Here is a 26,493-nt window from a genome sequence, read left to right as displayed (position 1 = left end):
AGATCCTGCAGGGTTAAGTTACTTATTCCAGGAGTGAGACTTTTTGGCCAGTCCTGATTTTAAATTTATATCTCAAAGCAGTATAATATATTTAATCCATGTATTTGAAATCAGTGCTGTAGGTGCCATAATGCACCAGGATGAGGTTGGCAGAAATAGAGGACCAGCCAAAAGTCTCTCTCCTGGAATGGACAATGCAGCTCTGGGCTTCAGGTATGAGTTACTATGACATCTATAAAACACTGAGTTTATACTGCCTATATCCCAGAAGTCACCAAATTCCAGACTGAAGACATTTTGGTTAGTCCTGGTTTTGAATTTATATCCTAAAGCAGTGTGGGATTTGTAGTTTCTGACCCTGTGACCTCAGTGTTGCAAGTCCTATAATATACTAAGGGTGTTGATATAAATCCAGGACTGCCCAAAATATCTAGCCTATAACTGGGTAACTTGTCCTTAAGAAAAGCTCCAAGCACAGAGATGTCTTCAGAAAAAGGAGGGCGGATTGAGACATATCCAGGTTTTACTTCCATTGCTTTCAATAGAAGTTAAGCCCAGATGTCTCTATTTGTCTTCCTTACTTCCATTGCTTTCAGTACAAGTAAAACCCAGATGTCTCAATCCGTCCTCCTTTTTCTGGAGCCATAAGGTAACCCTACAACAGGGGTGTCCAATGTCAGTCCTCGAGGGCCACAATCCAGTCGGGTTTTCAGGATTTCCCCAATGAATATGCATGAGATCTATGTGCATGCACTGCTTTCAATGCATATTCATTGGGGAAATCCTGAAAACCCGACTGGATTGCGGCCCTCGAGGACTGACATTGGACAACCCTGCCCTACAAGGCTTCAGAACTATATTGGTGGTAATGCAGGGATCTCAAAGTCCCTCCTTGAGGGCCGCAATCCAGTCGGGTTTTCAGGATTTCCCCAATGAATATGCATTGAAAGCAGTGCATGCACATAGATCTCATGCATATTCATTGGGGAAATCCTGAAAACCCGACTGGATTGCAGCCCTCAAGGAGGGACTTTGAGACCCCTGGTGGTAATGCAATGATTCAAAACCTGAACTGACACAACCCATTCCATGGGTCATCTTGTATGTAGCTTTGGTTTTAATGTCCAGTGGCAAAACTGAATTTGCTCTAATCCTCAAACTCAATCCCAAGACCTAGGTGTAGTTAACTGGCTCCATTTGTACTGCTTAGTCCTGGTTTTATCCCATTGCTTGCAGGAGTGGAAGCATAGCCCAGAATCTAGTTCAAATCTTACTATATAGGTCCTAGTGATCTTGGGTAGATCACTTAAGATTCTTTTCACAAAGCCATGGTAGCAAATTCTGGTGCGACAAATGCGATGAAGCCCATAGAAATGTAATGGTTTCTATTGTATTTGCAATGCCCTAAAAGTTAGGGACATGCAAGCAAAAAAAAAAAAATGTTTTGTTTAGTATTCTGTGTAATGTACAGGCTTTTTCATTCCCTTTTCTTGTATTTTTATCAATTTTTGTTTTGTTTAAAAAAAAAAATTTAAGGCATGTTTGGACATAAACAATACTGAAGCAACAGGAAACAAATTCAGAAGCTGTCTACCCTCTGAGTTGACTCCCCCCAGCTCAAGCTACAGATGTTCAAAAGCTCCTCTTGGAAGGTGGCTGTCCTCTGACTCAAAGTTCATTGGTTCAAGGCTAGTTTCTGCCTGATAGTTCTTGACAATAGAAAAAAAATTACTGAAATATTTTTTTAAAAAATCATATATGTTTGTTTTATTTTTTCTCTCCCCTTGCGGGTTAGACTTAAGCTTAGCTGATTTCTATTTAGCCGACTGAGGCAATCTTCCAGTACCTTTACTTGACTGGTTAATTCTGTTACAGAATCCCTAGCAAGGACTCCTGAGACTTGAATACTAGACTTGAACAAAACATGAACTAGGGCCTCCTTTTATTAAACTGTGTTAGGCCATTAGCGTATGGATTAGTGTGCTCGAGAACTGTGACGCATGTCTGCGTTAGTGGTTTTTTTGTGGTAAAATGTGCATTAGCATGTGTCAATTCATGCATAACGCACACCTGGACAGAGACAGGCATGGCATTGGTGTGTACAAAGAAGTTGGTTAGTGCATTGCTGTAGTACCCGTTAACACGTGCAGCAGGTTTGAATGTCATGAATATGGTGTAGGTATTGCTTTTTCAGCCATGCTTTGAGTCTGGAAAATAGCACGGGGAACTGTGTGGCTCACAGCTCTACCTCCATAGACACCTTTCAGCCAATAAAAGGCAAGTACGAATGCACCAATGTATTTTCTAGAATGGCTTTGTTTAAGCCCATGGGCCAGTTGTTGGGAATATTTTTGATGCTCAAGCCCATGCTCGGGCCCTAGGCCCAGGACATGCCCTGGTCCAGGCTTCGGCACAGGAACAGCAGAGCAGTCGCCGGTGCAGAGGCAGTGCCATCCTCGTAGGTGGGTGGAACAGCCACACTGCCATCAAGTGTTCCCCCTATGCATGATACTGCAAGGGCAACAGGAAGCTCATGGTAGGGTTACCAGATTTAAAAAAAAAAAAAAAAATCCAGACCCCCAAGGTCTGCCCCCAGGCCCACCCATCTCCGCCCTGTTATGCCCCCAATCCCTTCCTATCCCCGTCCCCCACTGCCTGCCCACATCATCACATGGCATCCGCCCTCCTGCCCAACGGCAATTTGTTAGAAGCTTTTCAAACCCCGGATAAAGTGCCGAGTTTTGAAAAGCCATCCCGATCCCCAGACATGTCCTCAAAAGGAGAACATGTCCAGGGAAATCCGGACGTTTAGTAACCCTAGCTCAGAGGGTTGCTCTGTACCGACTGAGCTCAGCAATTATGGAGTTCTGTGAAGATCTAAGGGCAAAGCTAGATCCTGTCACAGACAGGTCCACACTATGCCTGGTCTGGTAAAGCTGCTGAGTGTGTTAATATTGTTTTGCCTCCGGCAGCTTCCAACCATCATTAGCTGCAGCTGGTGGAACGGACTCTTCTTCTGTGTCTCATCTCCACCAAGTACTGCGTGCAGTGATGGGCTGGGTTAAGAACTACATATTGCTTCCTAATACTAGGCTACATTGAGCCACCCTGGGAAACCAGTTTCAGAATATCGCAGGGCTACAACGTGTGATGGGAGTAATCGATTGCACACACGTGGCGCATATACCACCCAGAGAAAGGGAAATGGTATATAGAAATTGTAAGCACTTCCTTTTTTTTAATTATTATTTATTTATGCAATTTTCAAAATACATGTCCAAGCATAAACATCTTGAACAGAAAGAAACAGAAATAAAATCACCAATTTACGAAGAACAACAAATCATATTTCAAAAATTCAATTAATTCTGTCATTCTCAAGTCCTCAACATCTAGAGATACCAAGATTCATTAAGTGACTAAACATAATATAGGAAACAAGGAAAGAAGAAAAAGACAGCCTATAATGGTAGGAGATTGATTCTTCATTTAGAGGTTGTCATATCTATTCTTTATCAAGGCGTTTTAGAGACAAAAACCCAATCAGCTGGGATGGATCAAAGAAAACATATTTAAAGGATTTATATCTAATTATGCATTTTCATGGATAGCATAAGAAAAAAACATCACCAATAGAAGTAACCGCTGGTCTCATGTCTGGATTTTATCAAATCTGGTAACCCTAGATATGTTGTCAGTGACAACTCCCTCTTACAGCAGTACACCAATAGTTGCTCAACTACTATGGTGTCTGTGTTTTGATGTCACCTTCACTATACAGCACTTGTGGTCTGTGTTTGTATATATGAACTGCCAAATATGTAATGTAATGTAATGTAATTTATTTCTTATATACCGCTACATCCGTTAGGTTCTAAGCGGTTTGAAGAAAATATACATTAAGATTATAAATGAGAAGTAAGAAGGTACTTAAAAATTCCCTTACTGTCCCGAAGGCTCACAATCTAACTAAAGTACCTGGAAATTAATAAAGAAGAGAAAATAAAGATGGTTGAAAAAAGAAAAATTCTATGTGAACTTATAGGATGGAAATTAAACTGACAGTGAAGAACTGTATGAAAAATACATATGGAATGCAGTTAGAGAGGGTAGGTTACAATCTATTGATGGTATTTGTTTAATTGGAAGGTGTTAAGGTGGGTAATTTGGGGGAAGGTTATCTGAAGGTAGGTGAATCTTCTGGAGGTAAAAGAGGAGGGGTTAAGATATTTGGATGAATTTTTTGAAAAGCAGGGTTTTGATTTCTTTTCTGAATGTTTTGAGGTTGTCTGATATTGTCATAAGATTGGAGATGGAATGGTTGATTTTTGCTGCTTGTGTTGCCAGAAGGTTGTCAAACATTTTCTTGCGATGTGTGCCTTTGAGTGGGGGGAAGGCGAAAGGGTTCGAGGTTCTTCTGTGTCTTGAGGTGGAGATTTGGTTTAAGCGGTTGTTTAGATAGGAGGGGGAAGAGCCGTGTAATGCTTTGAATATCAGGCAGTAGAATTTGAATTGGATTCGTGCTTGTATGGGTAGCCAGTGAGAGTCTAAGAAGGCAGTTGTTATGTGATCATATTTTTTGAGTGAGTAGATCAATCTGAGGGCGGTGTTTTGTATGGTCTGGAGTTGTTTTATCATAGTGGCTGGACAAGGAAGATATAGGGAGTTGCAATAATCCAGCAGACCTAAGACTAGGGATTGGACGATTAGTCTAAATTGTGCTTGGTCAAAGAATTTTCTGATTTTACGGAGATTTCTCATGGTTAGAAAAGCTTTCTGGGTTGTTTTGTTGATCTGGGGCTGCATTGTGCAACATCTGTCTATCGTAACTCCTAGGAGTTTTAGTTCGGGTTGTATTGGGTATTTGGTATTTTTGATTTTCAGTTCAGTGATGGTAGGAGTTTGGGCTTTTTCGAGCAAAAGGAATTTTGTTTTTTCAGAATTTAGTTTTAGTTTGTGATCCATCATCCATTTTTCTACTGTGTCTAAGGTTGTTTCTAGCTTTGTTGTGGTGGTGGTCTCTGATGGGTCGAAGGGGAGGATTATGGTGATGTCATCAGCATAGCTGAAAGATGTGACATCTAGGGTATCTAAAGTGGCTCCTAGGGAGGAGATAAAGAGGTTGAAGAGCGTAGGTGAGAGAGGTGATCCTTGTGGAACTCCGCAGGGATTTGTCCATGGTTCTGATTTTATATCATTGTATTTTACCCTGTAGGTTCTAGATTTGAGGAACCCCTGAAACCATTTGTAGACCTTGCCTGAGATTCCTATGGCGTCGAGAATTTGTAGTAGTAAGGTGTGGTCAACTAGGTCAAATGCTGCGGAGAGGTCTAATTGTATTAATATCATTTTTTTACCTTTACTGATGTGTTGTCGGGCTGTATCTAGTAATGTGACAAGTAGTGTTTCTGTGCTATGGTTAGTTCGGAATCCTGATTGTGAGGGGTGGAGTAGGTTATGTTTTTCCAGATATTCGGTGAGGTATTGTGCCACTAGGCCTTCTATTATTTTAACATACAATGGTATTGAAGCGATAGGTCTGTAGTTGGAGGGGCTATCTATTGGGCCTTTGTGATCCTTTATGATTGGAGTGATTAAGATCTCTCCTAGGTCCTGTGGGAATTGGCCTTCTGTCAATGTGGTTTGAATCCATAGCATGAAGTTGGTTTTGAATGTAGTGGAGGCGTTTGATAATATGTAGGTGGGGCAATTATTTAGGTCACTGGAAGCATGGCTGTATTTATTGTAGAGTCGGTTCATATCCGACCAGACTAGAATTGGGAAATCGGACCAGCTTCTGTCTGCTACGATGGCTTTGCTAGTTGATGGGTTTGTTGTTATCTTTTCTAGATGGGTGTGTGTGTTGATGAATGTAGATCTGATATTGGTGATCTTGTTTTTGAAATGGTCTGCTAGGTGGATGGCTGTTGGTGGGTTGATACCTTGGGTGGAGAGGTAAGTTTTGGTATCTGTGAGGTTCTTTACTAGATTAAATAGCTTTTTTGTGTCTGGGGTTTTTTTGCCTATCATTTTGGAGTAGTAGGCTTTTCGTTTTTCCTTGAGTTTGGTTTTGTATTGATTAATTTGGTATCTCCATGCAGTTTTAGTGTGTTCTAAACTCTTGTTTTTTTTCCAGACTCTTTCTAGTTGTCTGCAGAGCTTTTTAGATTGGAGAAGTTCGGTGTCGAACCATTTATCAGAAGGTCTGCATATTTTGAATTTTAGTTTTTCTGGGGCTAGCTCATTTAGAATGGTTTCGCTTATGGATCTCCATTGGGATATAAATTCGTTGGGAGCTATGTTGGTGGTGGCGTGGTCTGCTTTATCCCAGAATATGGAGGGTTCGATTTTTTGGCGTGTTTTGAAGGAGGTAGTGTACCATGAATACATATAACTGATGTATGGAACGAAGACACAGCTCGCAAGAACACTCCAGAAAGTCTTTTATTTTCTTTCTGGCCAGGCATGGTGTCCAAATTGCACAAGAATGGCAAAGTAGGCACACAGAGTTCAGGGCATTCATTCGTTATACAGTTAGTTCAAGTATTTCTTTGTTCCTCCTGCCTGCCTGCTCATTGGGTAGAGCAACAGCAGTTCACAACCTATCAGATGCTTCCTTAGCTACTTCTGTTCTCCCCGCCCCTGTTTACCTCTCCCATTACCCTTATTCTTCAGACCTCCAACCCTTTTTACAATTACCCATATATGGAACATTAATCCTCCCATCACATGCTCATCCCTCTTGCTACATGCAAAAGCCCTTTTGGTTAATATTGCTGAGCCATCAGGTTCTATGGTCACTGTAGACATTGTGTTCACACAGTTACAAAAACTATCCCAGGAATACCCCCCTTCCTCCCCTCCCTTCACTGATTCTGCAAACATCAGCAACAATTACTATTGCTATATGCAAACAGTGTTAATACAAGTTCCTTCTACTGTTCTGATATGTTATTATACTTTGCAACAATTAACAATATCCATTTCCTATCACAAATATATTAGGAATTCACCTTATATTATTGGAAAGTTATTTCTTCTTTCATTTATTACAGCTGAGATGCCAAATTACCCTGTTCCAGGCTGCAGATTTTAGCATTCTCCATGTTTTGAAAATCACATCTCCAAGCAGTGTGGAATTTGTACTGCCTGATCCTGCAAGTCCCATAATGCACCAATGATGGGCTGATCAGAAATCCTGGACTGTCTCACAATCTCAACGGTCTAAATAGGTAACTTAGCAGTTGTGATATAGGAACATGTGTGACCCTTGCTCTATTGTGGCATGACAGTTACTTCTGTAGCTTTTCAGCAAGGTAGTTGCACATACAGGGTCTCTCAATAGCTAGGGTTACTCTATGGCTCCAGAAAAAAAGAAGACAGATTGAGAAATGCGGGTTTCACTTACACTGAAAGCAATGCACAAAGGTGAATGGAAGTAAGGAGGACAGATAAAGACATCTGCCAAACTACGACCGTACACCCCAACTGTTCCCTCCGGCTCTGAAGTAGAGACAACTCAGCACCCCACCCCCCACCCCAGGAAGATTTCTCCGAATGGAAACCGCATGCAGCCACTTTATCACTTGACTATGAAACCAGCTGCCTGCACAAACTAGGACACTAGACCAGGGGTAGGCAATTCCGGTCCTCGAGAGCCGGAGCCAGGTCAGGTTTTCAGGATATCCACAATGAATATGTATGAGATGGATTTGCGTCCTTGAGATGCAAATCTATCTCATGCATATTTATTGTGGATATCCTGAAAACGTGACCTGGCTCCAGCTCTCAAGGGACTTGCCTACCCCTGCACTACACTCACTGATGGTTTTCCGAAGAGCAGTGAAGACTCTCCTTTTCTGTTCAAAATGGCATCAGCAAGCAGACTCCTGCCCTGTATGTCTCCCTCTGTGTGCTCCTGTTTGTAACTAGTCATGTCCTTGGATTTATTTTATGACTGTTTTCTTGTAACCCGTTCTGAGTTTTATGAGAGGACGGGATAAAAATCAATATAAATAAATGGGTTTTACATCTTGTTGAGCTCAATAAAATATATTTAAACATAAATGGGTTTTACTTCTATTGAAAGCAATGGAAGCAAAACCCGGATATCTCAATCCGTCCTCCTTTTCCTGGAGCCATACGGTAACCCTATCAATAGCTCAATGATTATCAACACACTGTACAAGGGCAACTATTGCTTCTCATTTGCCTGTGATACGACTTGGACATGATATCACAGAAGTGCATCTAACAACAGCTGTGTTCGGATGTGGCCCTGTGTTTGCCCTTCAACTCCAGCATGGCTCGCTTGTAATATTTGTTCTTCTGTTTCCCCAGGTGACGCAGGATATGGTTGTCGAAGCTGGCTGTTCACTCCACTGTGTGATCCCGTTACACCTGCAGAGATGACATACAATGAAGTCCACATAGCATAGCTACTTGCAAGGTCATCAAGTGCACCTTTTGCATATTAAAAAGACGCTTCCGGTATCTGGATAAGACAAGTGGTGCCTTACAATAAGCCCCTGAGGTTGTTGCTGAGATAGTGCTAGCCTGCTGTATGCTGCACAACATTGCTCTCTGGCATCATATCCCAGTGGAGATTAATGAGGATCTCTGTGCAGATCCATTATGTTCACCTCCAGGTGCTCGGGAAAACACATTGAGTGGGAGGCAGGTGCGGCAGCGAGTCATTGAGAAACATTTTACATGTAAGTGTGACCAAGAAATGTCCAATATGTTTGTTATTCGCTTATTAAACCTTGGACCCATGCTCTTCAACATCTTTATAAACGATCTTGACATTGGTACGATGAGTGAGGTGATTAAATTTGCGGACAATATGAAGTTATTCAGAGTAGTGAGGACACAGAGGGATTGTGAAGATCTGCAACATGACATAATCAGGCTTGAGGAATGGGCATCAACATGGCAGATGAGGTTCAACGTGGATAAGTGTAAAGTAATGCATGTAGGTAACAAAAATCTCATGCACAAATATAGGATGTCCGGGGCGGTATTTGGAGAGACCTCCCAGGAAAGAGACTTGGGAGTTCTGATCGACAAGTCGATGAAGCCATCCACGCAATATGCGGCGGCGATGAAAAGGGCAAACAGAATGCTAGGAATGATAAAGAAGGCGATCACGAACAGATCGGAGAAGATTATCATGCCACTGTACTGGGCCATGGTGTGCCCTCACCTGGAGTACTGCGTCCAGCACAGGTCGCCGTACATGAAGAAGGACATGGTACTACTCGAAAGGGTCCAGAGAAGAGCGACTAAGATGGTTAAGGGGCTGGAGGAGTTGCTGTATAGCGAAAGATTAGAGAAATTGGGCCTCTTCTTCCTCGAACAGAGGAGATTGAAAGTGGACATGATCGAAACATTCAAGATACTGAAGAGAATAGACTTAGTAGATAAGGACAGGTTGTTCACCCTCTCCAAGGTAGGGAGAACGAGAAGGCACTCTCTAAAATTGAAAGGGAATAGATTCCATTCGAACATAAGGAAGTTTTCTTCACCCAGAGAGTGGTAGAAAACTGGAATGCTCTTCCAGAGTCTGTCATAGGTGAAAACACCCTCCAGGGAATCAAGACAAAGTTAGACAAGTTCCTGCTGAACCAGAACGTGCGCAGGTAGGGCTAGTCTCAGGGCACTGGCCTTTGACCAGAGGGCCGCCGCGTGAGCGAAATGCTGGGCACAATGAACCACTGGTCTCACCCAGCAGCGGCAATTCTTATGTTATTATTATTATTCAGGTCTGGGGAAGTGCGACAAAACACTTGGCTATGAACTGTGTATTGATTGTTCCCCCATCTTTTTGGCAGAAAGAGTTGCTCCTTTTCTACCCCGTGCACCTGTGACCGTCTCCTACAGATCAAATTGCTACATGGAGGTGAGTATTACCTTTCATATCATGATTGTTTTGCTACTATAATTCCAACAGTATGACAGGTGGTGACAGTGGTGCACCACTGAATGAAGGATGTGGTATAGATCACTATTCATGTGGAGGGGCACAATTAAAAGAAACATCTAAGTCCAATTCGGATTTTTGGTGCTAGATGCCCAGAGTCAGGAGTAGTAAAATGTCCATTCTCGAAATATACATCTAGAATATTTTTTTTTTTAACCATCTATGTGGACCTCCGTGCCCATTGATTTTCTAGACCGCCAGCACGTCTATCTTAATACCACATTTTTAACCAAAAATTCATTTAAGTCCCAAATGCCCAGACCAAGACCATTTGGACGTGGAAGTGGCCAGCATTGTGATGAACTGGCCACACAGACATGGCTACAGAGCAGTGGGGCACCTTACAGGGCACTGCTGTGAACAACGCATTCCAGAGCTCAACTATTCTCTGAGTGAAAAAATATTTCCTCCTATTGGTTTTAAAAGTATTTCCCTGCAATTTCATCGAGTGTCCCCTAGGGCTGCTTTTACTAAGCTACGCTAGGGCATTAACGCGCGGAGTCGCGCACGCTACAATGCCGTGCACGCTAGACGCTAACGCCAGCATTGAGCTGGCATTAGTTTTAGTTGTGTAGCGCAGGGTGAGCACGTGCTAATTGGCTGCTTGCGCTAAAAACGCTAGCGCACCTTAGTAAAAGGAGCCTCTAGTCTTTGTAATTTTTGACGAAGTGAAAAATCAATCCTCTTGTACCTGTTCTACTCCACTCAGGATTTTGTAGACTTCAATCATATCTCCCTCAGCTGTCTCTTTTCCAAGCTAAAGAGCCCTAACTTTTTTAGTCTTTCCTCATGCGTGAGGAGTTCCACTTCCTTTATCATCTTGGTCGCTCTTCTTTGAACTTTTTCTAGTGCCGCTATATCTTTCTTGAGATAAGGAGTCCAGAATTGAACGCAATACTCCAGATGAGGTCACACCATGGAGCGATACAGAGGCATTATAACATTCTTAGCCTTTTTTAATAATTCCTAGTATCTTGTTTGCTTTTTTGGCCACCACCACACATTGAGCAGAAGGTTTCATCGTATTGTTTGCAATAACACTCAGGTGTCATAGGAATTCTACGAGCATTAGAGCTAATACTGCCATAGCCGGCAATAAAAAAAACCTACCATGGCTTCATAAAAGGGGGGTTTTTTGCTCATGGATCTTGAATCTGCATATAAATTTTGGCACCAAAATCTTGGCACTTTATATATAGAATCCGGGAAATACCTTTTGTAATGCAGGCTTATAACAGGTGTATATTTTATTTAGAATTTTTATAGGTAGACTTTTATACAATTCTTCCTGTTATATGGTTGTAAACTTTCTTGATCATTATTGTAAAAAAAAACAAAAACCACAAACTAAACTAAATAAATAAATAAATTAGTAATACAATACTCAATGTCTCTGTAGAGCTCTTGAAACCGTTGGAGAAGAAAGACTAACAACTGCAGTCCCCTGGGTTCTTCTGTGTCTTGGAGGACATCTTTTTCTTTAAAACTTGCCTTCTCTCAGTAGCAATTCTCAGAAACTTAGGGAAGCCTCTGGTTATAGCTGTACAGGTTAAAGGGGCTGTATGGGTTTAGGCAGTTCCACGGGACTCTGGAAAGTCTCTTTGTTCTTGCATCGGCTGGAACTGTGTGATAAAGAACTGGACAGCTCAGCAGGAAGACTTTGGTAAGTGAACTCATCTTTCTGCATTATGGCTTTTGTTAGTACAAGAAGGAACCATTTTCCATAGAAGAAGCAGAGAAAAGGCGGGAGAGGGGAGATATGATAGAGACATTTAAATATCTATGTGGCATAAATACACATAAGGTGAGACTCTTTCAATTGAAAGGAAACTTCAAAGTGAGAGGGCATAGGGTGAAGTAAACAGCAACAACAATTTATTAATTCTCTAGTGCTACCAGATACATGCAGCTCTGTACACGCAAGAGACAGTCCCTGCCTGATAGAGCTTACAATCTAATTATGACAGACACACAGAACACACAGACAGAAACACTCTAAATATGCTGCTTGGGTAGGGAATTAGAAGGGGAATGATGAGGCGGATAGGGTGGGGGACTAAGGAGAGAACAAATCAGAAGAACTGAGTTGGTTGGGTTGGGTTAGGACCTAAATGCTGCTTCAAAAAAGTGGGCTTTCAACCTGGATTTGAGGTGAGAACCCCAGGTGTAATCTAAGGAAATACTTTTTTACAGAAAGGGTGGTAGATGCATGGAATAGTCTCCCGGCAGAGGTGGTAGAGACAAAGACTGTGTTAAAAACCGGTGCTTCATTTTGTGCATCATGTTGGGCATCAATTGGAGTGCTTTTTTTTTTTTTTTTTTTTAAATAAATCTTTATTCATTTTGAAGCCAAAAATAAGTGCAACATATTATACAGTCATTTTATACTTTAACAGCACTTAAAATCAATCAAAATTATATTCTATGGCAAATACATATATCATCCCCCCTCCCCCGCCGACTGCATATCCAACAATTTGCACTCAAATTGAAAATGGTAATCCAGTAATGGAGTGTCCCAAAGGAATGAAAACTGAACAAAACATAGTAACATAGTAGATGACAGCAGATAAAGACCCGAATGGTCCATCCAGTCTGCCCAACCTGATTCAATTTAGAATTTTTTAATTTTTTCGTTTTAGCTATTTCTGGGCAAGAATCCAAAGCTCTACCCGGTACTGTGCTTGGGTTCCAACTGCCAAAATCTCCATCAAAACCTATTCCAGCCCATCTATACCCTCTCAGCCATTGAAGCCCTCTCCAGCCCATCCTTCCCCAAACGGCCATATACAAACACAGACTATGCAAGTCTGCCCAGTACTGGCCTTACTTCAATATTTAATATTATTTTCTGATTCTAGATCCTCTGTGTTCATCCCAAGCTTCTTTGAACTCAGTCACTGTTTTCATCTCCACCACCTCTCTCGGGAGCGCATTCCAGACATCCACCACCCTCTCCGTAAAGAAGAATTTCCTAACATTGCTCTTAAATCTACCACCTCTCAACCTCAAATTATGTCCTTTGGTTTTACCATTTTCCTTTCTCTGGAAAAGATTTTGTTCTACGTTAATAATCTTCAAGTATTTGAACAGCTGAATCATATTTCCCCTGTCCCTCCTTTCCTCTAGGGTATTTAACAACCATTAAACTGATTGGCAGAGCTCAGAACCATAGGAGGTGTAGAGATTACAAACAGGGGCAAGCCATTAAATGTGCTTCCATGATATCTATCACTGCTCCATCTTTAGTCAGGAGGTTTTTCATGTGATTTCCTATAATTTCAAGTAACTTAATTACTCAAATGTCCATATTTAAAATCGTGAAGATTTAAGAAACTTTTAAACTTAGCTTAAATTGGTGAAAAAAATGAGTCCGAAGTTATCTCACTGCAGCAGGTTCTGACGCGTTTCGCCCGAACGGCTTCCTCAGAGAACCCACTCTCGCTGGATGGCAATCAGGAGAAAAACTTCATCCTAACAAATAAAAGATAAAAGAACCATTCACGATCTTAAATAACATCTTGTAATACAAGCTGAAGGCGCTGCTGGTGGATACCTTACGTATCTCTCTTAACCCTCTGTCTTCCGATTTCAATAACGTCACCCACAGCTGATGCCCCGGAATATCTATTAACAACGCTGTCACTCATTTATGGAGGAATGCCCACCACTCTACCTCGCGGTTTAGCCCGTTCAGGGTTATCTCTGCCAGTGATATATCCATGACTGCTCCTTCTTCCATAGGAGGGCTGTCATGTTCCCACCTCTCTTCAGCCGTGGAGCCTCTAAAACCACGAATTTGAGATCATCTATGGAATGTGACTATGCATGCCAGTGCTGTGTTAAAGGAGCTCCCATGTCACCCCTTTGGATCTTTCTAAGATGTTCAATAATCCGCATCCTAATGGATCTAGTGGTATAATCTATGTATAATAGTTGGCAAGGGCAAGTAATCATATAGACGACACCCTCAATGCTGCAGTCTGTATGGTACTTGAGAGTGTGGGTTTTCTGCAGTTGTGAATGAGTGATCTCCTGGGTTTCAATGGCATGGGGGCACATGCTACACCAGCCACATCGGTGATGTCACCTACAAATGGAATGTTGAATTGGGTCAGAAGACAAGAATTGAGAAGAAGTGACAGCAGAGCTGCCAGAACCTCCCTGGGACTGGACAAAGGTGAATAGTGTATGTGTGTGCAGTGGCTTAGTATGGGGGGTGGGGAAAGAGCGGATGAGAGGAGGGGACAGTGAAGAGGGCAGGGGAGGGGCACCACCACCCCCAGGTACCTCTCACTCTTACTACGCCACTGTGCGTGTGTGTGTCATGGTGTAGAGGGCTAGAAAAGGGTGGATGGGGGATGTTTGACCATGGGAGGGCAAGAGCTGGGGAAAATGGATGATGTGTATTTGCCATGGGGACTGTGGCAGAGAAAAGTAAAGTGGACAAAACAGAGGTCATGCTGGGAGTTAGGGGGATAACACAGGGAGGAAAGTGAAGGCTGAGGGACAGGGATAGAGGATTCTAGAAGTGCTGTTAAAAGGCAGAAAACGGGTGAACAGAAAGAAGGTGAAGGAGGGAGAGAAAAATTGTAGGTATTCACGCTGGGGAAAGCATAGAGAAAGCAAGGGACTAATCTTACCAGGGGAAGGGATAGAAGCCAAAAGAGAAATGGTGAATGTGGAACCTGAGGAGGGAAACTGCTATGGTAGTAGTGAAGAGGGGGGGGGGGCATATTTTATCCTAGGGGGAGAAGCCAGTCTTTAAAATGGAGGAGTTCTGCACTTACTAAATTAGAAATATAGGACTCCTTTAACTATGGTGCGCTAATGGGTTTAGCGCTTGCTAACTATTAGCTTGTGCCAAATCCTCAGCCGTCTTTTTTCCAAGCTGAAGAGACCTAACCTTTTTAGTCTTTCCTCATACGAGAGGATTTCCATCCCCTTTATCATTTTGGTCGCTCTTCTTTGAACTTTTCCTAGTGCCGCTGTATCTTTTTTGAGATAAGGAGACCAGAATTGAGCGCAATACTCTAGGTGAGGTCACACCATGGAACGATATAGGGGCATTATAACATTCTTAGTCTTGTTAACCATCCCTTTTAAAAATAATTCCTAGCATTCTGTTTGCTTTTTTGGCCACCGCCGTACATTGGGCAGAAGGTTTCCTCGTATTGTCAGAGGGAACGTGCTACCGAGGTGGAGATCAGCCTGCGAGGTTCGCTACAGTCGGCCGGCGAACCTCAGCAGGCTGCTCTGAAGAGGAGCGGCAGCGGCGGCAGCAGTTGGCGAGTGAGGGCGGGAGGGGGAGTCGCCGGCGTGTTCCCTGCCTCCGTGTTCGAAAATGGAATTCGGCATGGACCCAGACACCACGATGGCAGGGAACACGCCATCCTAAGTGCGCATGAGCGCTTAGGGTTTTATTATAGAGGATATATTGTACATTCTCCCAGGCTGTACATCGAAGGGGAAGGAAGTGAATACCATCAGTTGTATTTAAGACTACTTTGAAGTATGTTAACAGTTAAGCTGTTTGTACTTATATATTGTTTCAAATGTCATGTTTTTTTGATTTTTCCCTACTAGAGACTCCTGGACTCATCTCTTATTTGGTGGCAACATTAAAAAGTACCTGTCACTCAGTTTCAAACATGTATGTTAGATTTCCAGTGCTGGAGCATTTGCAAGAGAAAACAAAATAGTTGCCATGACTTATGAATCAACCCTTGAATATGCCCCATATATATTTTCTTATTATACGGTATTATTTTATTATGTATTTGTAAATATGTATTATACTATTCTAATTTCTTGAGCTTTACATGTAAAATAATATTTCGATATGAATATTTTGTTAATGTTTTATAATTGTACTAGTCTTTAAGCCCGTTACATTAACGGGTGCTAGAACATATGTGTGTGTGTGTCTGTCTTTATTTCTTTCTCTCTCTCTCCTTAGCCACTTTCTTTCTTTCTGTCTTTCTTTTTCCTTGGCTGTCCTCTGTTCCTTTTTCTTCACCCCCCCTGTCCATCAGCATCTCTTTCCTTCTCCCCCTGTCCAGCAGTAGGCATCCCTTCCTTTTTTATCACCCCTCCTCCTTCTTATCCCTATGATACTCTTACCTTGCTCTGTCCCTGATCAGAGGTTCCCGACAGCCGCCCAGTTGCACCCATTGGAAAAGTTCCCACTGCCGCATCCCGCACCCCTCCTGACGTGGCTCCCGCTGTCCTTTATGTCTGTCTCGGTCCCTGGCCCCCTTTGCCTGTCTGTCTTTCTGTTTATCTCCCTGCCCCTGTGTCTTTCTTCTTTCTCCCTCTGTCTGTCTGTCCAAAGCAGCATTCCCTCCCCCTCCATTTCCCTCCCCCCCACCCGTTCCCTGTGCAGCAGCATTAGCGTTTCCTCTACCCCCCGCCCTTTCCCTTCCTGCGGTCCGGACTACAAACGTGATGATTCCAGCAGCGCTTGCATCAGTCTCCACACGCTGCTTCGGGTCCTTCTACTGCCCTGATTTACTCTGGTACGTCTCTGATGACATCATCAGAGACGCGGCAGAGCAAATCAGGGCAGTAGAAGGGCCCGAAGCAGCGTGTGAAGACTGATGCACACGCTGCTGGAATCGCCATTCAGGCCCGCGGGAAGAGAAGGGGGTGGGTGTCAAAGGAGGAACGGAGATCGGCGTCTGGCTTCGGTCCGGCTTGTGGAGAGCAGGGAGGCTGTGGGGAAGAGAAGGGGGTGGGTGGCAAAGGAGGAACGGAGATCGGCGGCGGCAGGAGGAACGGAGATCGTCGTCTGGCTGCGGTCGGGCTTGTGTAGAGCAGGGAGGCTGTGACGTACAAAGCGAGTAGGTGGTGACGTAAAACCCGCGCATGCGCACTCGTATTATCGCGACGGATCAGGGAACACGTTTTTTTAGTGCGCATGCGCGGCCTATCATTTTATTATATTAGATGTGGTTTTATTATGTTATTTGTTTTTTTATAAGTTTATGTATATTTTTCAGTATGGACCCCTGGTGCAGGCAATTCTGCTGAAAAATGGCCCGTGTTAGGTCATTTAATAAAGAGCACTCTACTATCCCATACTGTGAGGCCCTTGGTGCTCTTTTTCCTTCAGTGCTAGCATCATACATCTCATGTGGTCAGAGACCAGTGTACAATGTATCAGACGTGGTAAGTACAATCTGCTCCTGAAAATCTCTTGCCTTACCAAATAAGTTTGTGTATGAGATGCTACCTGGTTTTGTCTTTTTTTGGTGACATGAGACATAGGGCTCCTTTTACTAAGCTGCAATAGTGTTTTTAGCACAAGCAGAATTTTAGCGCACACTAAACCCGCGCTATGCAGCTAGAACTAACTCTAAGCACACGCTAAAACCGCTATCACAGCTTATTAAAAGGAGCCCATAGTCACTTGTCACATATCCTGCTCAGTTGCTTGCTTCTATTGGATGTACTACAGCTGGTCAGGCTGAGAACTCAAGTAGTGCCAGAATCTGGCCTTCAGGGCTTAAAGGTCCCTGAGAATTCTGAAGTGCCTAGAGAAATAACACATTCTAGTGGACAACCAACTCCCAAGCACAGCTCCCTACTTTCCTTAGGGCACTTTGGTATTGGTATAAAGTGACTATACATCCCGTTTTGAATGGGATAGTCCCGTTTTCGGATCCCCTGTCCCATTGTCCCCACACATAGATTTGGGACGCCAAAATGTCCCGTTTTCAGGGACAGCGTCTCGAAGCTGTGCACGGGGACAACGGGACAGGCGATCGCTTCCTGTCCCTCCACTGCCGCACCAAAAAAAAAAAAAAAAAGCCTCCCTCCAGGCCCGATTTAGGTCCACCGCCGCTGCTCCTCTGCTGCCACTACTCGAACCCGGAAGCCTTCTTCCCGACGTCAATTCTGACGTCGGAGAGGACATTCTAGGCCAGCCAATCGCTAGGGTGGGATTGGGGTGGGGCTAGGGTGGGATTGGGGGCGGGACTGAATATTAATAGATGTCCCTTTTTGATGAAAAAAATAAATGGTCACATTATATTGGTAAGATGAGAACTTTGGCATGTTGTCATGTTGAGTGCCTGTGTTCACATCCTGCTCCTGCCACTAAAAGCCCGTGTAGTTTTAGTTTGTATCAATGATGCCCTATTCTTCCAGCTTTAGCATTTGCTATTTAGATGTAGCATATTTTCCCCATTTTTTACATAAAGTAATAGAAAGCTCTGTGTTCAGGGATTTCATATACCATGGTGGGAGGGAGGCTTGGTAGGTTCTGGTTGCAAGCCTTGACATCTTAGGTGACCATCATTGGTTAGCAGAAGGAATACCAGGAGGTGACTCTCATGTCAGAGAATTTGCACACCCGCCTGGCAGCCATGTTGTTGCTCCCTGAAGGTCTAATAGAGGCTGCTGCCAAGTGAGCCTGGAAACATTGCCATGTCTCCCCCAGTTCACTGTGCCAGATGCCAGAGTAGTGTAGGAAGGTACATATAAACGGTGGGCACCATATCACTCACACATGCATTCTAAACATGTACCTTTTCCAAACTGGAGAGGCTCCTGGTCATTTAAATCGCTTGTTGGTGGCTAACCAGTTAGTGCCACTGAATATTTATGGTTAGCAACTGAGCTAAAACCAACTAACTTGTAGGCTGTCCAGAAGAGGAATTGGTACGTATGTGGTTAAGTGTTGATAATCAGACTTTATACCAGGGATTGTCTCTTCTGTTTTGATGTACAGCCCTGTGTAGAAATGATAAGTAGTAGTAGTAATAGTAGTAGTTGTTAGCAGCATATATTGGGTTCCATAAAAAGTGATCCTAACATTTGTGGTTCATTTTATGTGGTTAAGGGCTGAATATTGCACTTAACCACATATGTTTTAGCAGTTAACATAAAACTAGATATTCAGTGCTTGTATCCAGACTTGGCCCAGCATTGAATATCCAGGAAAACAGCTGGTGGCAGACAGAAACATTAACAGCTGCCTTCTTAATATTAGCCGGATTTATGATTTGATTCCTTTGGAGTCCGGTTTAACTTAGAAAATCTTCCCCTCTTCTGGACCCCAGCAAATATATCCATCTGCTAGTCTAGAAGTTCCACTGGCATACCCTCTATCGTCCTGTCTCACTGCAGGTTCACCATGGCCTAATAACTGAACCAGATGTCTTCATGTGAACTGCATGCAATATCATCACCACCATCATTATCCATAGTGCTGTGGCTAAGAGCAGACACCTTTTTATCTTAGACGACATGTAGTCAGTATGATTTTTTCCTTCATTTGTAAGTCAATAGCAATAGCCACATTGTAGAGAACGATCTAAATGTTATGCAACAAGGACACCACATGAAGATACCCCATTAAGACTGCTTCTTTGGAAATGCATAGCAATTCACTGACATTGCTGCAGAATTTTAAACAGTGATAGCCAACCCGGCACGTTCAGGCTCTTTTTGTGTGAGTGATTCAGAGTTGTGAAGTGTGTCTCAGTAGAATGGTAGGGAGTATAAGGATGGAGGTATGTACATGATGTATGTGTGAATAGGAGATGTCATATATGAAGCTTATGTGTATGATGGAGTATATTTGATCAAACAGGAAGTAGAGGTTTGCTTGTGGGTGGGAGAGTATACATGTCTATACTTATGCAAATCCTGGCCTCTTCTAGAAGGAGGTAGAAGTGGGGAGAAGGATACTCCCCTGACTATAAAACATAGGCCCACTTTTGAAATTCTCCTCACCAGCATCTGACTCTATCTGCAAGGGGGAGATACGTCAGACCTAAGTCTTATAGATAGTATATGAAAAATCAAAAGGAATCCAGGAGTGTACTGTATAGGAATCAGAAAGCTACTTAAGCAACTGTCCTAGTGGATAGCAGAGGGAACAGGGAACTGTTGATACCGTGGAGAAGAAGAAACTCATCTTTCAGTTTATCTATTACAGCAAGGTGACCTGGTCCAGGAATACCACAGAGCTGAAGAAAGTATATCATATACCACAAGTGCAGGGATCCTGAAGATTCAAGAACACTTCAGCTAATATCAATTGCAAAGGACTTGTACCTGAGTATCAGAGTCCCTGGGTTTCATGGCAGCCAATACCTGAACTGTAAGTGGAGCCTCTAGTGAACTATACTGAACTGCTAGCCACAGTAGCAGATGTTTTGCTAAAAGGAACTGTGTTTACCTTCTGCTTAGTAGTATGAATAATGAGATAAAAGATTGAATTCTATATATGGACCAAAAAAAACCACTGAGTAATATTCTATATGCCATGCTTAAAGTTAGGTAACAAGCTTGTCCTGTTGGACTGGATATTAAAGACTCGTATCGTTTATGAGTAAGCCTCAGCCCCACCACTCCACCGCTGTACTATCTCATAACTGCGGGAAGAATTACGTGGCACTTCATCATTGGCTGCCCATATACGTTCTACTATTCAAAAATAAATTATTAATCTTTTGTCTTTTTTTAATTTCTTTCTTTATATAAAAAGGTGATATGTGTACTTAGCTTGTATCAGCCAACGCCTGGGAGTCTGACCCGACATGACATGTTTCGCACCGACTAGTGCTGTATCAAGGGTCTCCCGAGGTTCGCGTGTCATCCGACTCTAGTTTGTATAAAGAGAAAGATCTTTATACAAACTAGACCCAACCGGCCCATGTGCCTAAGGCCCCCACCCACAGGAGGGGCCTAATACAACTGGGCCGATTCCGGTTGGCCCGGCGCCTCAAGCCCCACTTGTGGGCGGGGTTTGAGCTGCCTGGGCCAATCAGGTCCTAAAGCCAGCCATTCCGGAGATGGCTGGCCTGTCGGATGGACGGGCTTGGCACCTGCCCGTCCGACCAGCAATTTTAAGGAACGGGGAGGAGGGGTGGGGGGTCATGGGGTCAGAGGGGTTCGCGAGTCAGCAGGGGGCGATCGGGGGTTCGGGGGGGCCGGTCGTACGGTGGTTGCGTCAAGGGCAGGAGGGCCTGGGATCCCTCCTGCCCATATTTTAGTGGGGGGGTGGCGGTTAAGGAATGTCACCGGGCTAGGAGGGATTGGGCTCCCTCCTGGCCCCATCGGACTCAGCAGGGGGGTTGGGGGATCACGGGGCAAGAGGGCTTGGGCTCCTTCTTGCCCCAAACGTAATCAGGGAGTCGGGATGCCACAGGGGCAAGAGGGCTTGGGCTCCCTCTTGCCCCGAACGTAGTTGGGGAGTCGGTGTGCCGCAGGGGCAAGAGGGCTTGGGCTCCCTCTTGCCCTAATCATTGTGGAGGGAGAAGGGTGGATCGCGGCAGGGGAGATGAGCCATCTCTCCTGCCGCTTTCATTGCTTTAGGGAGTAGGCAGGTTGCTGGGGCCGCTGAGCTGATCACAGCAGCCATGATCAGCTCAGCGGCCCCTTTTCAGCACTTATACCTGTTTTTACTTGGTCTAAGTCAAAACGTATAAGTGCCGACTAGGCAACCTGCCTAAAGTTTTGGTTATACCTGCTGCATGCCTAGGTGTAGGTCGGCCCACCGCCCACCATTTCCCCTCCTCTAAAAACGCCTCTTTTCTCTCTGTGCGTTTAGAGGCAGGGGAAAGGCCTAAGCTGGTTTTAGATACGTCTAAAACCAGCTTTGATTATGGGTACTTGGACGATCAGGCTTTATGATCGTCCAAGAACCCATTTAGGCCACTTATTAGATGTTTTGGTTTTTTTTTTTTTATTATGAGCCCCTTAGTATTTAAACTTTAATGACAAATGAACCACCATATCGTTCGCACATTTTGAGTCCATATTAACTATGTCGAACACATAAATCTTTGGATCAAAAACAATTGATTGTTTTTTTATATACCTTCCCCCCCCTTTACAAAACCACGGAAGCGGTTTTTAGCGTAGGCCAGTGCGCTGAATGCTCTGCGCTGCCCCTGATGTTCATAGGACCTCTATAAGTGTCAGGAGAAGCACAGAACATTCAGTGCACCGGTCTGCGCTAAAAACTTCTTTTTGGTTTTATAAACGGGGTGGGGGGGGGAGGATAGAGAAATAGTTCGTAAACATATACGAAGTTCTTCTTTTTTAGTTCGTGGTCCTACACTTTGGAATTCCTTACCAAAAAGCTTACAAATACAAAGGGCTCCTTTTATCAAGGCGCGCTACATTTCACCATGTGCTAACCCCCGCAGCAAGCCAAAAAACTAATGCCTCACCAATGGAGGCGTTAGCGACTAGAGCGGCAGGCAGTTTGATAAAAGGACCCCAAAGTAATTTGAGATTTTTAAAAAATCAGAATTAAAAACATTTCTTTTTAATGATGCTTTTTTATAATTAAATTTTGATGTAGATTTGGCAGTGAAGTGTATTTTCATTATATATTCTCACTGTCCAGTCTTATTAAATGACACATCCCTTAAATTATATTTTAGAATTGTAAGCCGCTGAGATGGTTTTTTACCATAATGTGTGGAATAGAAAGTCTTAATAAACTTGGGAACTTGATGACTAAATTTAGGCGCAGACCTGTCGGTTTTTTCTTATAGCTAAAACCCCTGGGGGGGTTTTGCACAGCCAAGTGATGTTAGTGCATCAATCGCTTGGCTACTTTGCATGGAGTTTTAGCTAATTTACATGGCCGGATCGGAAAATGGACGATCAAGGGGAAAAACACGCAGTGAGCCGTTTTGTGCATTGCATTGGTAAAAGCGATCATTGCTAAAGCTGTGAAAACAGGTTTGGCGACGATCGCTGACTTTAGTACATCTAGCCCTTAATCCTTCTTTGCTGTAAGTATGAACTTAGATTGAGTAACTTGCGTTCCTGACCATAACTCATCTTGAACTCAGGTTTGTAAAGGCATTTAATTAAATACAAAAATATATTATATAGGCATTGGTAGTGTGGTGTGCTAAAGGAATCTATGTGGGAAACTTTTATGCTGAGAGAAGGTTCACATGGATGAGTAATATACTTTATATAAGTAAATTTGTGAATAACTCCTCTTCTACCCAGCCCTTTGGAGCACAAAAAAAAGACAAAATCAATCTCCTAAATTGGGAGGAATTTTGCAGAGGGTCACATTCTATGGTTGGCAGCTGAGAGGCATCCTTATCATCGGGGACAGAACGAACAAGCCAGGTAACTTTTCTCTTCTGTCATTTCACCATGTTACCAAGAAGAGAATAAAGAATTGACCTAATAGCTATTCTCTGACAGATTACAAGAATATCATGGATAGAAGAAACCACACTGGTGTGACTGAATTCATTATACTGGGACTATCTAATGGCCATGATTCCCAGATCATCCTCTTCATCTCATTTCTCATCGTCTACCTCATCACCATCACGGGGAACCTGATCATCCTTACCCTCATCACCAAAGATTCCCGCCTCCACAGTCCCATGTACTTCTTCCTGGCCAACCTCTCCACTGTTGACTTGGTTTGTGTCTCTGTCACTATCCCCAAAATGTTGGACAATTTTCTATCTGAGAGGAAGTCCATTTCCTTCTTTGGCTGCATGTTGCAGATGTATTGCTTCCAGTTCTTAATTGTAGTGGAGTGTTATATCTTAACAGCTATGGCCTATGATCGCTATGTTGCCATCTGTCACCCATTGAATTACCCATTGATTATGAACAGAAGATTCCGTGTTCAGCTTGTTGCTGGCTGCTGGTTCATAGGCTTCATAAATTCAGTGACAGAGGCTGCCTGCATCGGTACTTTGGACTTCTGTGGCCCTAATGCTGTCGATCACTTTTTCTGTGATGTCCCCCCACTCTACAAGCTTTCCTGCTCCAGTGTTTTTGCCCAAGAAATCGTCTTCTTGGTGGTCGTCTCCATCTGTGGCATCATGCCCTTACTGCTGGTGGTGGCATCGTATGTCTGCATCATCTCTGCCATCTTGAAGATCCGCACGTCTGAAGGGCGACGCAGGACATTCTCCACCTGTGCCTCACATCTGATAGTGGTGACATTATACTACGTTAGTGGGACTTATTGCTATATGCGTCCCTATTCCATGTATGCATTGAGTGAGGAGGTGAAGTTGATAGCAGTGATATACAGTGTTATTAACCCTATGCTAAACCCCATCATTTACAGTCTGAGGAACAAGGAGGTCATAGGGGCATTTAAGACATTGTTCCTAAAGCAGAGATTCTCCTAAGTCATGTACAAATCCTATCATGTGTTTTCACCAATATTTAAAAACTATCACCCTTTTTTCAGGTCAAGTGGATCTAAGTTTGGCATAGATTTATAGAACTTTATTTTTTAGGGAAATCAGAATTACAGTTCTTAGATATGGTAGGGGTAATTGAGAACTGGATCTATCTATGGTGAAGAACTGAGTAGAGAATGACATGGGGACAATTTTTTCCCTGTCCCCGTGAGTTTTGTCGCAGTCCCTGCCCCATTCCTTTAAGCTCTGCCTTGAACACTTAAGCCTTGAACACTTAAGATTTAAAAGTGTTTGAGGCTTGTGCAGATGAGGACAGAGCTTTCAGGAATGGGTCAGGGGCAGGAAAATGATTTCCCACGGGGACGGGGAAAAATTAATCCCTGTGTCATTCTCGAACTGAGCTCTACACGATCTACCCTCACACAGTGAGTAATGTTTCCTGTAAGCAGCATAAAGCTGTACAGGAGTCCTCCACCAGTATTTCTGCCATTGAGGGGTGGGGTTTTAATACATAACCCTTGTGACATCAAGTGGAGGAGTGGCCATGTGGTTAGAGCTGCTGGCTCAGCACCCTGAGGCTATGGTTAAATCCCAGTGCCACTCCTTGTGACCCTGGGCAAGTCACTTAACCCTCCATTGCCCGAGGTGCCATTGTTAGATCGTGAGCCTTCCAGAAGATAGGGAAAATACTCAAGCGTATTGAATATCTGACTGATATTCAATATAAACCACTAAGGATATAAGTGGTATATAAGAAATACTGTATAAGTAAATATTCAAGGACCCCTCTCCTCCACCAGCAGGAATGACAGTGAAGGACACAAGCAGCTTAGAGGGAATGTTGTTTAACAACTAATTCAATGTCATTTGCACTAAGCTTTGTACTGGTTAAGAACATAAGAAGTGCCTCTGCTGGGTCAGACCAGAGGTCCATCGTGCCAAGTAGTCCGCTCGCGCAGCGGCCCAACAGGTCCAGGTTCTTGTATTTTGTAAAAAACGATCTACTTCATCCTAGAGATGCAATGGAGAAAAACTAAAATTAACCCATACCTGTCCACATTATATGAAATGAGCAAATGAGATGGTGGGACTGCTGAGAAGACTTTAACTACACAGCCAACTGTCTCACCTTCCAGAGAGCCTCTCCCCCTATCCTTTCATCCCGTGCCTGAGTCAGCAACCATACAGTAAAAATCACAAAACAAAATTTAGTTAAGTAGTGGGCAGTATTCCAGAATGCATGGCAACATGAATTGCATAAACTTATGGAAAGGACAATTTCTATCACCAGCAAATAAATCCTGTTATTAATGAGAAAATTTAAAGGGGAAGGGGGGGTCTTTGTCCTTAGATTCAAGGGGACAATTTTTTTAAGTACGCGTTAATATTTACACACCAGTTACACACATAAATGTTGTGAATAGTAGCACATATGAGCATATATGTCAGATGTGTGCCTATGCTCTATTATGTAAATAGTATGAGGTTTGATATTTAAAATTATTTAATTGGCCAGAAATGGCTTCTGTTCAGGGCTAACCACTTAGGCCTGGATTCTTTAAACCAGGGCCTTTATTTTAGGCTCTGGTAGGTGCCCAAGCTCAGTGAACTGATTTTCAAGGTGCCTACCAATGCCTAAAAAATCAGCACTGGAATTACATCTCCATAGGTGCTTTAAGGTGCCTAATGCCACTGTAGGCATGGCTAACGCCAGAAGTGGTGTTAGATGCCATTAAACACCTATGGATGTGTGATTCACTTCAAAGGTAAGTGCTGGAAATATAGGCCTGGAAAACCCTGGCCTACATTTCTGGCGCTTACCTTTAGCAGAAGCGTGATTCTTTAACAGGCACCATTGCATCATTGACATGCAATCAGCGGCCACTTTTAAGACTGCCGCTGACAACGGCTCCGGTTATAGAATCGGGCATTAGTTAGGCTGAAAATAATTGGTTCCTGCAGAATTCAAAACCAGCTATTTTGGGGGTATTTGGGGAACAGGGTCAGCACTTGGCTGGTTAAGAGCCGATGTTCAGCACTTCACCAGCCAGGTTAAACATAAACATTGTAACACAGTAAATGAAGGCGGAAAAAGACCCTCACAGTGCATCAAGTCTGCCCAACAAGGTGACCAGAGCCATGTAAAAATGCTGATTGTGAAGTCATCACCATGCCAAACATGATAGGGTTGATATGTGATATATTGCTGCAGTCATAAGAACATAAGAATTGCCGCTGCTGGGTCAGACCAGTGGTGCATCGTGCCCAGCAGTCCACTCATGCGGCGGCCCTAAAGTCAACAACCAGTGCCCTAATTGAGTCTAGCCTTACCTGCGTATGTTCTGGTTCAGC

At 43.4% G+C, this 26,493-nt stretch overlaps 1 protein-coding gene across 1 annotated transcript; it reads left to right on the top strand.

Moving 5' to 3' along the window:
* The first annotated feature begins 131 nt into the window (after positions 1-131).
* Positions 132-25,810, top strand: LOC117350232 (olfactory receptor 5V1-like). Its single transcript, XM_033924374.1, has 8 exons — positions 132-213; positions 7,056-7,232; positions 8,341-8,714; positions 15,569-15,635; positions 16,984-17,152; positions 19,929-20,093; positions 22,970-23,095; positions 23,174-25,810. Exon 8 carries the CDS (start codon positions 23,188-23,190, stop codon positions 24,124-24,126), a length of 939 nt encoding a protein of 312 aa, XP_033780265.1. The 5' UTR covers positions 132-213; positions 7,056-7,232; positions 8,341-8,714; positions 15,569-15,635; positions 16,984-17,152; positions 19,929-20,093; positions 22,970-23,095; positions 23,174-23,187; the 3' UTR covers positions 24,127-25,810.
* The last annotated feature ends 683 nt before the right edge of the window (positions 25,811-26,493 follow it).

This window comes from Geotrypetes seraphini, chromosome 1 (genome assembly GCF_902459505.1).
Source record: "Geotrypetes seraphini chromosome 1, aGeoSer1.1, whole genome shotgun sequence".
NCBI lineage: Eukaryota > Metazoa > Chordata > Amphibia > Gymnophiona > Dermophiidae > Geotrypetes > Geotrypetes seraphini.
This window is presented reverse-complemented; position numbering and strand designations above follow the sequence as displayed.

What these genes read in the sequence shown, in the direction of transcription:
- LOC117350232 (XM_033924374.1), top strand. Translation starts at nt 23,188, where the DNA reads ATGGATAGAAGAAACCACACTGGTGTGACTGAATTCATTATACTGGGA.